Source organism: Pezoporus occidentalis, unplaced genomic scaffold (assembly GCF_034315485.1).
Source record: "Pezoporus occidentalis ecotype Australia unplaced genomic scaffold, CSIRO_AGI_Poc_V1 ctg22, whole genome shotgun sequence".
In the NCBI taxonomy this organism is placed as follows: Eukaryota; Metazoa; Chordata; class Aves; order Psittaciformes; family Psittacidae; genus Pezoporus; species Pezoporus occidentalis.
The window spans coordinates 2,536,086-2,554,041 of record NW_026914072.1 but is presented as its reverse complement, the minus strand read 5'-3'; the positions used below and the strand labels follow the sequence as shown (position 1 = coordinate 2,554,041).

General features: G+C 38.7%; 1 protein-coding gene across 11 annotated transcripts in view; it reads left to right on the top strand.

Moving 5' to 3' along the window:
* Nucleotides 1-13,757: 13,757 nt before the first annotated feature.
* PPP6R3 (protein phosphatase 6 regulatory subunit 3) overlaps nucleotides 13,758-17,956 on the top strand; it is a 45,397-nt gene continuing 41,198 nt past the window's right edge. For 9 of the 11 annotated variants that reach the window (XR_009965159.1, XM_062620227.1, XM_062620226.1 and 6 more), the window contains exons 1-2: nucleotides 15,300-15,426; nucleotides 17,626-17,858. Coding sequence is in view for 10 of the 11 variants with exons in the window: in XM_062620227.1 (XP_062476211.1) it covers nucleotides 15,415-15,426; nucleotides 17,626-17,858 (245 nt within the window). In the remaining variant the exon portion in view is untranslated. Of the gene's footprint in view, nucleotides 15,427-17,625; nucleotides 17,859-17,956 lie in introns of all 11 variants that reach the window. The other 2 variants (XM_062620224.1, XM_062620221.1) reach the window with 2 other exon arrangements.

Sequence of the window (17,956 nt, the reverse complement as noted above, 5' to 3'; positions counted from 1 at the left end):
AGGAATGTTTTTAAGCAGGGTAGTGCATTATAATTTCTTTGCAAGCAAGTTAGATTTATATGTAAATTGCTGTGACTGTAATATCTTTAGATTCTTTTAAACATAAATCAGCTAGCCATTATTATTCCCTATGAAACTAAAGATACTGAATAGTTTGCGTGTTTCTTCACAACACTCCCTGCAAACTGTTCACTGTACTGCTGTGGATATACTGAAGTGAGCCGATATGACTGTTTCCTTCAGAACCCTTCTCTCTTGCACTTACAGAGGTGATGCTATAACTTGTATACCAATCAGAGAATCCAATGATATTCTACAAGTGAAATTCAAATTAATAGAACTTGGATTTAGAAGTATTAATGCAGAAAAATGTGTATGTAGTTTAGTATTAACAGATTAACAAGCTGTTAGAGACTGAAGTCTATTGTTATGGCTCAACAGCTTTGCAGCTTAAGCTTGAAATGCATGTACTGTGCAATACTAAGAAGCTGTCTCAAAAAAAATATAGTATGGGATTGAAACAGTGGAAAGGAGAAACGCTTTGAAGGGCTGTCTGATATACTCTCTCTCCATTGGTGTCCTCTTTCTTCCACGTGCTTAAAAAGCCTTGAAGTGTTTACTTAAAGCTGCAGTTTAAGATTACTTAGTATCGGTATAATGAAATAAGACACTTTCTAGCTTCAGTGCTCTAGCATACTACACAGCCTCCTTGTAGGCAGGAGGCTTGTGTTTTCACTTCTCACATATAATTGGGTTTATTGGTGGCCTTTGGAATTTAAGATGAAAACTATGCTTTTTCTGCTTGCACAGTAGGGGGACTGGTATGAGCATGGTGATCTGTTTTCTGTAGTAATGTAGGATGTCTTGAGCATGTTTTCTGCCGTCTAGATTTGGTTCTTATAGTAGTACCTTTATTTGTGACCCTTAAGATTGCTGGGTACTGTTATTTCATTTGTCAGGTTAGGAATAGTGTATTATTCCAAAGTAGACACCACAGCCAAATTCTAGAAGACCAGATGTCTGATTGGATTATCCTAAGAGCAAGATGGGGAGTCATTGTTTGTGGCAAAACTTTCCACAGTAATAAAACATGTAGGGATAAATAAGAATAATGTCTTGCTTGTCTCATCTTACTTTGTTAAGTTGGAGGAAGAGAGTACAGAACTTGGAAAACTACGTAGTGATCACGTTTGATCCTGATATTTTGGGGTGGGAGGCAAGCCTGAAAAATCAATCAGAAAATACATAGGGAGTACAAACATAATGTTGAAAACTTTGCACAGCATGTGTAATTGTGGTGTGTCAGCATGCCAGTATCTTTTTTAGAAACCATATGCTACTAAGCAACTAAAGTAAAATGTTTTTCTAATCTTGGATATTATATGCAGCTCTATAGCTAGTTTGGGGCATTTCTTAGGAAGTAGGATAGACTGAATTGGTAGGATCAGAAAGATCTATAAACCGTTAACAGCTTGCTTGTTTATGGAATAGTTCTTCACATAATATTTGGGAAAAATATCTGTTACTGTAAAATACAAGTCTTCATGACCTGTGTTTACTTAGTAGCTTCCATAAAGTATCAAGAAACATGTTTGGACTGCAAGCAAAAGTTCCTGACTGACCCTTTGACTGTTCTCTCATTACTCTCTGTAGTCAACCACTAATCCTGTTAAATGGGAGTATCTTTTCCGTGGGACTTAAGAACTTGGAATGCTCAGTGTCAGAATCTATACAATGTGTTGCATGCCAGCAGTGGAAAAAGAGTACTAAAAGGACCTCAACATACAACCATATGGAACTGTGAAGCTGTAATACACTGCACTGAAGTGGTGGTATATGTTAGGCAAAATGGCTAAGGAGAGAACCTGTGAAATTGGTAGCGAGAATTGGATTGAAGGCATGAAGGGAGGCAGAGCTGCATTAAAAAAACATGTATGTACGCACAAGCAGAAATTCTCCCATAGTAAGATTAAAGGGTTAGTTTCCTTGGCCAAAGTTCTGAAAACATTTCTGTTTCATTTTGAATCTGGTGATACAGTCTAGGTTGCGCATCTGCAAGGAGATAGAGTACATGGCTTAGTGGTCTCCATCCTGTGTCCACAGAGTGTTCTGGAAAATGATCACTGAAAGACCATAGGCCAGCTCTTGTCAGTTGTGCCAAAATGTATTTCTAAACATGAAGGAAACTCTGAAGTTGTTTTATGATGACAAAGCAGGTCCTGGGTGAGGCTTGTGAAAGGGCCATGTGACTTCCATGGTAGCAAAATGTGGTTGGGATTGAGGATGGAAACTCCTAGGGTTTTTTAGTACTAACTAGCGACTTGTTTCTAGCTTTATTAAATATGTTCTATAATATAGCATTTCCAATACTAAAAGCATTCTCATTTTTACTGTGTATGAAATGGATCCTAGGCCTTTTTTTATCCCTGCTGTGCAGTGCCACAAGTCCCCACCTTCAGTGACTATAGGCAAGATTTCTAACTGGATCCAAGTATATAAAGTAAAATTCTATTGTGCAGATTTTAACTTCTAGATGTTTTTGGAGTGAAGCTCATTATTTCCCAAACTAGTAGTCGAGATAAAGATGCTTCCTGTAAATGTATGTTACGCACCTCTAGAAGAACAAAGTGTAAGACCCTAGTCCCCCCATAGGTGATGCGCTTTTTTTTCCACTGTAGTAGTGCCCTAACTGATAAATCAAAAAGCAAGTTAATAAAATCCCAAGTAATGCTTTATACAGTGATTGTAGGCAGTGCTAGTACAGATGTGCCTACATTGTTTTTTTTAATCATGTATCATAACTGGTTTGAGGGATTGAGTTGGAGCAGAAAACAAAGGAGTAATAAAAAGAAAAAGGGCTAGGTTTGCTACAAATTGGTATTATTACAATACCTGGAGAATCAGCCACTGCCTCCAGAGGGTGGATTTCTGCATCTCTGTACCAGGGTGGCTATATAGTTAGTGTTTCTTACATAGAAACTGTAAAAATACAATGCTGTTTGCTTTTATTCTGTGTAACTATGATGGAAACTCTGTCTTGTGGGTTGTTTGGTGTTTTTTACTAAGTTACAATAGGGAAAAAGTCATAGGTAAGGCCTTGGTGCAAAAACTCTTGTTACAGTGTGTTTCACAGAAAGATTACCTTTAAAGCAGACATGGGACTATCTTCATATTGTGTTCTTGCTTATCATGTACTACTTTGACCAGTCTCCAATATAAAAGAGATTAACTGGAAACTTTAGGACTGATTTGAATTGCAGGAATCCACATTATTTCTTCTGTTACTCCCTTGGCAAACTTGCCAAATACCCAAGTATCTTTGGAAGCTAACTTCTAGAAAACTAGTAGTAGATGACCTTTGTTTGAGAAAATTAGCTTCTGTCAACAAAAATCTTGAAAAAAGGAAAGTGACAAGCAAGCATTCCATCAAAGGATCCTTCTGTGTGTGTACTTGCGATGGACTCTTGCAGCTTCAAGCCACATTTAATGGCAAAAGCATGTATGCTGAACATTGAGTTTAGCTGAAATTTAGCTGATGAGGTGGTAAAGATAACATTGAGAGGTCTACATTTTTTAATGGTCAACATAAAGAACTAAATGAATCTTCTTGTGCTACTTGCCTTTACTGTAGTGATTAGTGTGCTGGTTTTGTTTTAACAAGTGCTTTAAAGAAGGGAAATGAAGGAAGATTTAAAGGCAACACAGGTAAAAATCCAGCAGTTGATTAAAAACTGGTGTGAGACCACTGCATAACTTGTTGAGCTCTGTAGGTTGCAAGAAAAGATAATTGCTGTCGTGGCTGTGAGTTCATAATAGCTTCAGTGTTTAATTTTAATTAACTGCTAGATACTTATAAAACTTCACAATTCCTTCTGAAATTACTGAGTCCTTCCTTTTGCTTTACCAGGGGTGTTACGGGATGTCTTTCCTCATTTAAAAGGAATCTACTCTGCCATTAGATGATGAAAGCTCTGTCTCTACTTCTGTAGCATCATTGTTTTTTCAGGCTGAGGCTTTCTTCTGGAGTCACTTATAATCCAAAAGCTTACACATTATGCTGTGATACCAGTAGTGCATGATTGAGGACTGAACTTTACTCTTTCTCAACCCATTATAAATGTTTTATTGCTTTTATTTCTCAGTAGTTATGCCAGGTGCAGTTGTCTTATTAGTATAATTTCAGTCATAGATGAGCGTATTGGTTATTTTTTTTTCCTGTGGTTACCTGTTACAGTATCGCTCTTCTGCTGTGCTTCAGTATTATTTATTTGTTCTGAGAGCTAAAAGAAAACCTAACCAAAAAAAAAACCCACCACAAAACCCACAAACAAAAAGCACACCCCCCCCAAACAACAAGAAAAAACCCAACAAAACAGAAAACCACACACACCCCCAAAAAATCCCCAACAAACAAACAGAAAACCAAAAAACTCAAGTGAACCTTAACACAGCTGAGTCCATGCTGCTTGGATGCTCTGCTTCAGAGATGGAATTTAAAAATGTAAATTAATCCCTCACCAGTTAAGAAATAAGGAATTTAGTTTTCCAGATTGGAATTGTTGTTGGCTCCTTTATGTACCAGAAGCTGTTCTAAAGTCTCCCCGGAGTCTTCTGTTCTCCAGGCTGACCAAGCTCAGCCCTCTTCGCAGCAGAGGTGCTCCAGCCCTCTTGATTCCCTCCCATATTGAAGTTGTAATGGAGACAATGGAAACATACAGCTACAGTACTGATCTATATGAGAGGGAGGGATTATAGATTATCCCCATGTCTATAACTTTTTTAATTTGAGATTGTGAAGATTATATGTGTGAAGATTAAGGTCTTCTCTGGAAATGTGAATTGGTGACTATGACGCTATATAGTGGAAATACAAAGCAGCAGAATGCAAGTGAAAATGGTAAATGTCTTTTACTGCAGAGTGGGTTTCTGTAGAGGAAAAAAAAAAGTGGCAGTGGTGGTGTTATTATTATTAATTGCAAGCAACAGCCAGTGAATCCATCCCAAAATAACCCTAAAAACAAACTGGCAGTTGAACAAAAGAAAGTGTTAGAGAGGAAAAGAGTTGAAATTGCGTTTTTCTTTATTGTGGCTAAACCACCTGTAAAGTTTTGTGTCTAGACTTCCAAATGTTTCAGACTAACCTAATTTCTGTGCTGCTTGCTGCCCTAGGGATTTCACTTTATGGAATGGTAATAAGATTTACTTGACAAAATCTGCATGGAACTCTGAATATTACTTAAAAGGATAGAAGACTTAAGTTCAGTTCTTAAGTAAATTTTCTTACAAGTTTCTGATCAGCAGGGTATTGCTTTTTAGTGCCCTATTGTGTAATGGTGTAGTAAATACTTCACCATATTAAGTTTTGAGCTAGCATTTTAAATGACATGCTTTAGGCATGCAGCACAGTAGTTTTCAGTAACTGTAACGTAGCAATGTAACTTTCAGTAACTTTGACTTGCATTTGGATTAATTATAACATTATTTTGGTAATTTCTAAGCAATGAAGTAACACTTCTTGGTGAGAGTTGAGATCTCTTCTTGCAGTGGAAGAAAGCAGCTGACAGATGTATTGGGAACTTGTAGGAAGAAATGGGTGCCAAAAGTATTTTGGTGAATTGCTGTACCATGTCTTGAAAAGGCATTAAGAAAATAAGAGGAAACATAGGCAGTTCAAATAAGGGTCATTCCAAAAGATTGTATCCCTAAACTATGGCGTGTTGCTTGAATAGCTTTTTTTAAACTCTGTTTGCATATATATACTTATTTATTATATTAATTATTTATTTATTATATATTGCACAGCTGATGATCGCTTCAGTTGAGAGTTTTAGAGTATGAAAGTAATCTCCCTTTGAAAATAGGTTTCTTAAGAAATGCGACTAAATCTTTGAGGTAGGCTTGCCCTGTATTTGCTGCTTGCAGCTATGGTAAAATTTTGAAAGGCACTGTGTAACAAGTTTACTCTTCTGATGCTCTAGAGAGAAGCACGGAAGTAGAGCTTAAAAAGATACTTTTTTTTTTTTTTAAGATTGCAGAGAAAACAGAGTAAGTAGATCTGGTATTTCCATATAAGTTCTTGGCTTTTTCTTAATAAGTAGGGTGCATATTGCAGTTGGAAAAAGGTTGCCTGCTAGGCAGTCTTGAGTTTTCTAGTAATGTCCATCAAAGTAGAAGAATTCTGTGGGAAAGGCATACTTCAGTGGGGGTACCAGGGACATCTGTGCCTGAAAATGTGGTATAATTGGAATATGTATCCTTTAGAAGTGCACAGCATGGCAAAACTTGGATTGCCGGAGTGATTTGCTCAAAATATGAATTGTCTGGGCTATGGGGGAAGGAGGAAGAAAGATAACCTTGATAGCCACTTCAAACTCTTACGTGTTGGTGAACTTTTGTTGTTTTGATCGTCTCTAATTTCTCAAACTTATTTTTGCATATACCCAGATAAAAATTATTGTAAATCATTCAACTTCTGTAGGTCAGACTTGGTGCAGTCTTCTTATTCAAAGCAGTTTTTACTTAGTTTTGTAAGCTGAGTCTCCCAGAAAAAGAAAGCTAGTCATGCCGCTATCTGTAATTTCATTAAGTGCTCATGGTTTAAATAACATGAGGCAGGGGGCTTTCTACCACTTTATGTGACCAAAATGGTGATAGAATGCTTCTGGAAGATACTGAGTCTCAATTCAGTTGTCTCTGTCTTGATCATGTAATCCACCTATTTAGCATCTAGTACCTGACATTCTATATAGAATAATAGAATGGTTTGGGTTGGAAAGGACTTCAAGGTCATCTAGTTTCAACCCCCAGCTATGGGCAGGGACAACCTCCCATTAGGTCACTCAAGGGACCTCTCCAGCCTGCCCTTGAAGACTGCCAGCATTCACAACAAGGACAGCCTTTTCCAGTGCCTTTATATCTATCCTTATATCTAACCTAAATATCCCCTGTTCAAGTTTGAACCTGTTACCCCTTGTTCTGTCACTACAGTCCCTGATGAAGAGTCCCTGATGAAGAGTCCCTGTCAGCATCCTTGTAGGTCCTCTTCAGATACTGGAAGGCTGCTCTGAGTCTCCACAAAGCTGCTCTTTTCCAGGCTGAACAGCCCCAACTTTTCCAGCCTGTTTTCATACAGGAAGTGCTCCAGCCCTGTTATCCTTGTGGCCCACCTCTGGACTTACTCCAGCAGCTCCATATCCTTCTTATGTTGAGAACTGCACACAGTACTCCAGGTGGGGTCTCATAAAAGCAGAGTAGAGGGATAGGATCACTCCTTTGACCTGCTGGTCACATTCCTTTTGATGCGGCCCAGTATATGGTTGACTTTCTGGGCTGTGAGCACACACTGAAGTCAGCTCATGTTCAGTTTCTCATTGACCAACACCCCCAAGTCCTTCACTCCAGGGCTGCTCTGAATCCCTTCTCTGCTCAACTTGTAGCTGTGCCTGGTATTTCCTTGACCTAGGGGCAGGACCTTGCACTTTGCTTTGTTGAACGTCATGAGGTTTGCATTGGCCCTCAAGCATGTCAAGGTCACTCTGGATGGCATTCCTTCCCTCCAGCATGTCAACTGCACCAAACAGTTGGGTGCCATTGGCAGACTTGCTGAGGGTGCACACAATCCCTCTCTCCATGTCACTGACAAAGATGTTGAACAGGATCAGTCCCAACACCAGCCCCTGAGGGATACCCCTCCTTATTGGTCTAGAGACGGACATTGGGTAGTTGACCACAACTCTCTGGTGTGGCCGTCCAGCCGCTTCTTTATCCAGCAGGTGATCCATCCATCAGATCCATGCCTCTCCAATTTAGAGACAAGGCTATCGTGTGGGACAATGTCTTGTGTGGGACTTGTGAAAAGTCCAGGTAGACTAAGTCAGTTGCTCTGCCTCTATCCATCAGTTCTGTAGTCCCATCGTAGGAGGCCACCAAATTGGTCTGGCAGGATTTGCCCTTAGTGAAGCTATGTTGTCTGTTACCAATTGCCTCATTGCTTTTCATGTGACTTAGCATGGCTTCCAGGAGAATTTGCTCCATGATTTTGCCAGGCACAGAGGTGAGACTGACTGGTCTGTGGGGATATATTTCCCTTTTTCCAGTCATCAGGAACTTTTGCCTGACTACCATGACTTCTCAAATATGATGGACAGTGGCTTAGGGACTTCATTTAAGGATTGCCCAGAGGTTGTGAGGGAACTATCAATGATCTCAAACATGATCTTCTCTTACAGTGGGCTTAAGGGCTTCATTCACCCAGTGCCTGCATATATGTCTTCTGTGACTTGAGCAGCATGGTCAGAGCACTTGCCAGTGAAGACTGAGGCAAAGAATTCACTGAGAACCTCAGTCTTCTCCAAATCCAAGGTAGCCGGGTCTCTTGTTTCCTTCTAGAGAGGGCCCACATTATCACTAGTCTTTCTTTGGCCGCAACATTCCTTTAGAAGACTGTCTTACTATCCTTGACATCTGTGGCCAGACTCAATTTTAACTGGGCTTTAGCTTTCCTGAACTGATCGCTAGCTTCTTGGGCAGTACCCTTCTTGAAGGTCTACTTTTGAGCATAGGTGTGCATTTGAAATGCGGAAGTGGTAACAAAGGAGGCTTGAGTAATGCAGACTTAAGTCCAATAAACTCCCTTACTTTTTCTGCTCTAGTTAGGCACTTGACTCGCAAGGGATTGGCAAGTCTACCAGACATACAGACCTAAAGGTCTGCAGATGAAAAACAGATGATCTTTGAAAATAGTATGGTTAATATATTACATTGCCTTTAGGTTCCTGGTTACTAAAATAGCATTAAAATATTGTGTTTAGTGTTTGTGTACAAAGGCTTGGAGTCCTTGTGCTTTTGTGAAAAAAATACAAATGTGTATTTGTTGGGTTTGGTTCCAGAACTGTTGGAGCTCATAACCTGGTATTTCAAGTCAGAAAAAAAAAATTCTTCTCTTTGGCAGGATACTTGAAATGCTTTTTTAAGGTGTATGGGTTGGTGTGGTTTGGTTTTTGGTTTTGTTTTGTTTGCTTGTTTTTGTGTTTTGGTGGTGGTGCTTTTTTTTCTGTTGTGTTTTTGTTGGTGGTGGTGGTTTGGTTGGGGGTTTTTGTGTGGGTTTTTTTTTTGTTTTTTTATTTTTTTAGCTAAAGATACATTTGTGACAAACTCTGATAGCAGAGCTTTTTGGGCACATGCTAGGTAGGCATGGACATGAATTAATGAATGTGCTAAAATCTTTGCTAGCCGCCTTAGTTGCTAGTACTTTTTTTTTTTTTAAATGATCGATGTTACCCCTGTTCTCAAAAGAAATAAACGTCTTGCTTGAAACCTGCAATGAAGAACAAAATCAAAAAGTCCTGTGTAACTGATGGAGAAGGAAGGTGAATTTTTGTGTTAGAAATTCATCTTCCAGCTGCCAGAAACAGCTACATCAGATGCTTTTTCTTGCCTCTTTGGTGTTGACCAGAGCACAGGCACTCTCAAGCCAGTTATGGATATCTAATTAAGCTCTTTAATGGTACTTTGCTTTACGTTGGAAGAATTAAACTATAAAAAGCAGAAGTTGTCTTCATGACTGAATGCGTTTCCTTTATAAGTTTGTATGTGGGTATGTGGGCTGTATTGTTTCTTTCCAAGTCGAGCTGTTTTCAAATTGAAACTGGCTGAATTGTTTATACAGACTTATGCCCAAATAACTGGCATTCTTAATGTTTGTGTGGCTTTTTTTCTGTGCAGTTTTGGGTAGATTGGGTCTTAATATAAGAAGAATAGTTATAAGGAAATAAGAGACTGCTGCAAAAAACTAGTAATAATGTCTATTCTAGCTCTGAAGATGTTACTTCATATGCAGTTGCTAATTGTTTATTAGAAAAGAGCCTGGATTTTTGTTAGGTTCCACAGTCAAGCCCAGATTTTAAAGGCAGTTTTATTTCAATGAGGCAATGAAGTTTCTTCGTTTGTCTCCCAAAAATAAAGGGGGATGTTTAATTCAAGTTGGTTTAAAAATAAGTATTAAACAGTATCAAATTATAATATTTCTTTTTTTGTTGTAGGAAGAAATCTACTTCATCTAACTCACTCCTAATTCAGTCCTGCTAATCTGCTAATACTGTAGACTGAAAAATTTTTTGCTGTTGCCAGAATCCCCTGTAATGGGCAAGGAGCCTGAAAGAATACAAATCATTGTTTTTTAACTTAAAAAAAAAAATATTTGTGTTTTACAGGTAAGAAACTATTATACTTCACCTACAGCAGTAGATTTAGCTTCTGCATCTGTAAAGCCTTGCATTTTAAATGGTTTCTGAATGCTTTAAGTTTTTCTTGTTCCTGATGTCCACTAAAGGCTTACATACCTGATTTCTGTAGGTTCACATTTACAGCCTTCTTTCTGCAGTTCAGACTTTGTGCCCATTCCTTCCCTTTCCTTGCAGCTTTTCTTGGATTGCTTTCTAGATGGCTGTTTCTAACTTTGTCTTTAACCCACCCTCCTGTTACACTATATTCTTTCTCAGCCCTGCTTTGGTCTTACAATGGGAATCAAGGGTCATTAGACGCACTGCTGTGGTTATTCTATTTGTTTTGCAGAGAATATGTTTTAAAGTGTTTTGCTTTTGTGCCAGGAGGTGTAATTGCTGCCCACTTTCTCATTCTTTGGGAGAATTCCAAAGCAAATATGTTCATGAACTGGTATATATTAGGTATGACTGCTGTTTAGCACTATAGGTTGTAATATTGAAGTGTGGTAATATTATCTTTTGCAACTGAATTTCTGGTACTAAACTGCATGCTTCAGTGTCAAATTGTTCTGTGAATAGCTATGCACTGTTTAGCTTGCTTTTTATATTATTATGGAGCTGTCTTCTGTAAGTACATAGATATATTCGTTTTGAATATAGTTGGGAGAATTCAAAATAAGAATATAACTGAATTTTTTGGCCAGTAAATGTTTTAAATGTGTAAATATTCAACTATTGAAGTGGAGTTACTAGAAAATAATTCATCCTTTTTATTTGGGCTGGGGAGATCAGTGTGTAATTTGTAGCTATTTCAGGTAATGAAGATCTAATTTATTAACACACCATGGGTTGTGATAGAGTATAAGAGTTGACAGGGATACACATGTACTTGGTATAAAATTGCTCTTGTAACTTCATGGCAAACTATAGATTTCAGCTGATTTTTGTGCTTTTGCTGGACAATTATGACCTCTTGAGTTTTTGAGAGATTGGTGTCTTTGAATAAACATTAACTAGTTTGGACTCATTCATGTACTTCAGCATGCCAAAGCAGTTGATTACTGGGATGTACAGTCATAATAGGCATGTGTGTATATGCACATGATGGCTATTATCTACATATTATGTTAAGTATATATAGTTATGGTCTAGATAGAAGTGCAGCTAGTATGCATAAATAAGGAAGGCTACTGTGATAAGTAAGGGTGAAAGTGATACAATTTCTATCTCAATCCTTAACTGTTCTACTTCTGTAGCAGGCTCCCTTTTCCTTTGTCTGATATTTGCCTTCTTATTAGGAGGAAGAGGCAGCTGTTAAAAGAGGATGTTATGAAAATTACTGTGTCTTTATGCAGTTTTCTGACTTGTTTCTCTTCCAGTCAAACAAGGACTACTACGTGATGTCTTTTGCTTGTTTTTCACTTGAGTATGTAGTTACCCTCTGAAGGTATAGTGGTTGTATGTGCTTTAAATGAGTACAGTGTCTGGAAGGAATTGTATCTGTGGTACAAGTTTAAATTGTCCAATAGTCAATGAGCATGAGGAAGTGTTTCTCTTGTATTCTGAAATGACTTGTGGTTACCCAGGATTTCTTGATGGTATTTGGGAGAAGGTGTGGTGTTTTGTTTGGCTTTTTTTTGGGGGGGGTGGGGGGGGTGGTATAAGTGAAACTTTACCTGCAAATTGTTCAAAACACTGGAACGTTGCTAGCTTATGTGCAAAGAATGCTCCCCCACAATTCCTGAATGTTACAACTGGATGGTGAAGTCTTACTAAGATGATTGTAGAATCATAAAATGGTTTGGGTTGGAAGGGACTTTTAGAGCTCATCTAGTCCAGCCTCCCTTCAGAATGAAAACAGAAGGGCTGGCACAACCTGTAGTCAGTAAAGTAATTCTTAATGCTAAGAAGTGGAATGGGTAAGCCTTCAGGGCAGCCAGGCATGGAAGCTGGGCCTCCACGGTACAGAGTATCATGTACCTCCACAGGTACAGAGTCTGTGCTGGCTGGGTACTCCTGTGATGCTGTGTTTATGGTGTTATGGAAAAGAGCCCTGGTGTGATGCAGTGTTGCCAGGGGAGCTATGCTGGAGGTAGACCCATTTCCATCATTTCTTCTTGGTCTTTGGGTGGATACACCTCCATGGGCTACACACCATCAGCTGCATGAGCAATAGCCATCGCTACCATGGTGTACTCCCTCTGATGCTGCTTTGTCTGTGTCTCCTGTGTCATCTGCCTTCCCCATGCAAAAGTGGGCAGCCACTCACTTTGCTGCTTTAGGAACTTTTTGTTCCAATCATCCTTGAATCTGAGGGCCTTGAAGTTCAGCAGCTGGACCAGCTGTCAGGGCCTATGTATTTATAGGGCCTGGAACAAGAGGCAGTGAGGTAGCTTGTGACATCTGTGGGCCACTGTGGTGGCAATGTATGTGGACAAATATGACTGTTCTGGGAGTTGAGGGGGGTGGCAGTGGTTTGAAAGATCCTCTTATGGGAGGAGGAGGAGGTTCAGGTGGGCTGTGGGCCCCTTTCCTGAGGATTGCTCCACTTTGCCATCTTGCTGCCCCTTGGCCATAGGGACTGTCCTCCACTTCCCCTCTTGGTGCCTGAAGGACAGGCAGTTGTAGGCAGTAGGCTTATAGTGGGTGATGCTCTATCTGAGTGAAATACAGTTTGAAAAGCAGCCACTCAGGTGCCTTCTTTTTCCATTGGGGTGACTGGTCATTCTGTTTAGCTCTAAAATTTGAGACATGCACTTGTGCTTAGCTTTGCTTTGAACAGATGGTCTGCTTCCAGTGTAAGCATAAGCACTTTATAAATGATTATGATGCCTAATTACTCTGTTGCTTGGAGAAAGGAGGGGAAAAAATAGAACTGGGAACTAATTAAATGTACCTCAAGGCTAACTGGTTGAGGTTATATGAAGCTGAAGCTGGCAGAAGGGCATGAATAGCATTTTAAAGAAATTTAATGCATTTAAAGGTCTTACAAAGATGGGTAAATTCTTTTAATGATAAAAGCATAATAATTTATCTTCAACATTACTTTGTCCTTCCCCAAACCTACCTGCCTCTGTTTTTTAGAATGCAATGGATTTTTTGCATCATAAATGCTTTTATCAGTAAGAAATACAAGACCTTCTTGAAAGCTTGTAGTGGCACCAAGGACTTTCTTGGTAGTTGCTTTGCTTGCATCCAACTACTAAGTTGTCTTTTGTTAGTTGCTACACAGGAGTTGTAAATCCCTGTTTTGCTGAAGTAGGCTGAATAATTTAGGATGTATTTTAGTCATGGGAAAGTTTGCTGTTGCAAAAATGACTGATTTTTCATCTGTGCGCTTGAACCCTCTAGTGAGAAAATAGGGTGCTACATAAAAAAAACTAATGTAACTGTATTTTTTTTTTTGTAACAGTCCTTGTTGTAGTTCTCTATGTAGTATTTCTCTGACTTTGGTATATTGCAGAATATTCAGCTTGACACTGCTATGCTTTTTCTTTTAGAAGTTTCTCTTGCTGAAAAATGAAACTAGGTATTGCTGCAAAATCTATGAAGTACCTATTGGAAGCTCTATGTGCTTTTAACATCCAGTTGTCAGGTAGAACCAGCCTTCATCTGACTAGCAGAGGTTCCTCTGTTTTGTTTCTGCACTGGTCTAGATCCCTGGGTCTGCTTGTAGCTACCAATACCCACCTGTTACATAGAGGTATGAGGCACCAAGTTGTAAGTAACTCCACGCAGAGTGTTTCTTGTGTTTGTTTTACCTGAGGATGATGCTTAAAAGTTAAATGAGCAGCTAACTTTAATAGCTTTCTTATTTGCTTAAGGGACTTCTGGATGCTTTAAAGTAATGCATCTGTTTTGTAAAAAGTTCAGTATAGGAGACATTGTCCACAATGCTTGTCTGACTGGAATTTGTATCTTCATCCTGTAGATTGAAAGCAGAAATGCCTGTGTTCAGGAAAGGTGTTTGGTAGCTGTGTCGACTGGAAGTTACAGAAATTTATTGAGACAGTTGTTACTGGCTTGTTTTGATGGAGATGCCAGTTAAGCCTTCAGCCTCTAGAAAGAGCCACAGACTTAATTACTGTTAAACAAAATACTGTGTGGTTTTCTGCAGGTGTAGTAGGCAGAAAGCTTCATATTCTTTCTGGTCTGAAAGAATTGTTTCTAAGCTTTATTTCTTCCCTTTAGTAAACAATTCAAGTGAAAATTTCAGTTACCTCTATCTCAGAGCAGTTGACAGGCTTTCTGCATTTTGGTGGGGTGCTTTCTTCTTTTCAGATTTAAGTCAGGTGTTTACCATGTGGAATGTTATTTCAGCATTCATTCAAATCTGCGAACAGTATTAACGAGGGAAACAAAGCAGTATTTTTCTGAATGCTAGGTGTTCCTTAAGATCTTGAATTGACATAACTTATACAGCAGCAAGTTGATATGAACATTCAGAAGTGTTGTTTCCATGAACTGGAAGTCTGTTAGTCTTGCTATCTGGAAATTTTCAGAGATTATGGAAAGCTAACTCAAGTTACAAAAGACAAATATCTGCAGCACGTTTACTTTCTTTTTCTTTCTACACTTGAGAGTTTTTAGTATTATCCTGGATTACTTTTTTTCTAGAAGTATCTAATCTTGAGCATGTCTAATGTTTAGCAGTCTCTTACATCTTTAATTGAATCCAAATGTGATTTTTCTGTTCACATTGGTAGTGGAGTTGAACATTGGCAGTACCACAACCCAGTAGATTTGCGGAGTTTATCTTTGCAGATAGTGAAATTTAAGAGGAGCACCCCTGATTTGTGGACATCAGGCGTAATTGTGACTATGTTACTGGGACTGAAATTTGAAAAACATGAAGACAATTAAGAATTTCAGAATTGGTAGGTTTGGGGAGGGAGGATAGAAAAGTAGGCTGTGGGAAGAATAACAACTTTGTTTTTTAAATTTCCATTCAGAACTATGTTAGACCGATCCTAGATTATTGCCGGTGATAACGCCTAAGAAAATTCTCTTTTCTCCAGGGTTCCTGGACTTCATCCTTGGCACATTTTATGTTGTTTATCTTTCCTTATTTCAAAGGACCTGGGCTCCTGTTGAAAAGTGACGGAATAATCTCTGGCCAGCACCTGCCATGTTGAGGGAGCACCCCTAAAAGAGCTTGCCTGCGAGAGAGTTTGTGAAATAACGCAGTAACATGTTCGCAGTAGTATGCCTTTTATTTTTTTTTTTTTTTTTTGCTATTTTCCATTGTTGAATTTCTCTTGAAATAAGTAACTGAGAAATACATTGAAGTTACTGAAATGAGCTTTATTCGCTGCAGAGGGATTTACAGCTGGAATTAACATTGATGGTTGTTACTTGCAAAGATGTTACTTTCATTAATTGTGGCAAGGGGAATGATCTGATCTGCTTTCTAGAGGCTTTAAAAAGGCAAACCAAACAGAATTTATCCCACAGCTAACAATGCACTCGTTTCACTTGCTTACAGTAAATCTGTGTAGGCTGAATACCCACCCACAAGCTAGTGTGTTTAACAACTTTGTATAATTTGATTTAAGCTAATTCATGAGATCAGATGTTTTGAACCCTACTTGTAAATTTACTAATTCTTTTATTAGAAAATAATTTTTCTGTTTTTAACCACTTAATCCTTGCATGGGATCTCGGATGATAAGTACTGATACTGCAATTGAAATTAGCTGTACCTTTTCCTGATTTGTTTGGCTCTCTTATCTTTAAACGGAAAGCTATGTAATCTAGGGGCAGTTATGTATACTTATGCATTCTGACAAAAGGCTAAGCAAAACAAGGTGGCATTAAGTGATCAGTGTGTAATGGTTAAAGCAGCAGTGAAAATCCTGAAAGCAATTAGAACTTCTCTATAGTGAATATACCAGGCTTTTCAGTGTTTGGCCAAATACTGTCAGTCTTGCTGCTGAAGATAATCATAAGGGGTTTGCTGGATGCTTGGACTTTTACCTGTTTTCTAAACTGCTCAGGTACTAAATTTGACACTTCACTGTTCTAAATAGCTTTAGTGTGGATGCTGAATCCACTTTTAACTTGGAAATAAATGCTTAAAGCTGTCTTTATCTTAGTTTGCATAAGAAGTAGATAGTTGTTCTGTTTGTGGTGTTTTTTTTTGTGGGGGGGATGTCGTAGGTTTTTATAAGAATGTACAGCAAAAGCATTTAAGCTTGCTGCTTCATATCCCCTGCAGCTTACAGATGTGTTTTTGCTAAAATGCTACTATTCATCTATGTTCTTTGCAGTAACCACATGTCCTCACAGCTGATGTGGCTAATATACACAGTAGTAACTAATGAATTGGAAGGCAGTTACTAAAGGAACAAAGGGAATGTTTCCTTATGAGTACTGCTTAAAAACCAATTACTGCTTCCAATTGTAAGGAAGGAAAGAAAAGTTTCTATTGCTGCACTCTATTATCTATAGTATCTTTTAGTCCACGTTCTGCATTCATGTAAGACCAGCTGATACTGTGTCAGAGGTTAAATGTCATATCCAAGACCTGTTTTGGAGAGGAGTGGGTGAAGCGAACGCTTGTATTGAGCTTAATGTGAAGTGAAAGCAAGCTCTATCATAGGCTGAAATACTCTTTCCTGATAGCACGGTTGTCTTGATAGCAACTGCTTCCGAAGTGTCTTAGAGCAACAAAATTAACATATGCCAAAGCCTTTTATAAGGAAAGGTGAAGTTGCTCATCCTTACCCATTTCTCTTACAGTCTTTTGCAATGTTTGTGTTTGGGGCCATTGCCCTTTCACATGTTTGCATAAGATATTTTATTGTCAAATGTTATTCCTCGTGTGTCAAGTTTGTGGAGGGAGGGGCAGTGAGTGAGAATGTCCTGTGTTGAAATTAGCTCCAGCACTTTGATGTGTACTGCCAGCAAGTTAAAATGTGTTATAATTCCTTCACCTTCATAGGTGTGTCCTCCAGTGGTAGGAATAGTACTCAAGTGCGTTTATGCAGTGCTCATTTTATCTTTCCCAGCTCTATTAATTGCTGAGCACGTGGTTCTGAACCTGAAACCTGGTCCATAGATGAAAAACAGAGTTACCCTTATTTCTTTAATGCAGTGTAGCATGTTCCTTTCATGTAAGTAAAACCCTGGAGCTGTCTAACTTTATATTTAGATGCTAGAATATTGGCTGTTGCTGAAGGTACAAAAATTACTACAGAGTATTCAGTCATCTTTAATCAAGCCTGATTTTGTAACTTTTGATTGTCAGCATCTGTCGTGTCTCCTTTGAGTTCTAAAGTTTCTATGCATGCAGGTACCTTTGGGGTTAGAAGCTATAAAATACTAGTATGAAGTGTTACCTACAAATACTGCTTAAATAGATTTGTGAACTTAATGCTTTGTGTGTATTCTTCTTATCCAGACCAGCATGTTTTGGAAATTTGACCTCCATTCGTCATCCCACATAGATACACTTCTAGAGAGAGAAGATGTAACACTGAAGGAATTGATGGATGAAGAGGATGTTCTGCAAGAGTGCAAGGCTCAGAATCGCAAACTTATAGATTTTCTGCTGAAGTTAGAATGTTTGGAAGACTTAGTTTCATTTATTATCGAAGAGCCACCTCAAGACATGGATGAACAAATTCGATATAAGTAGGAAAATTTGGGGGGGGGGGGGGGAGACTTGGGAAGGTGGAAAGAGGGGTATCTTACTCTGGCTAATTTGATAGTGTGTTTTGCATTCGTACTTG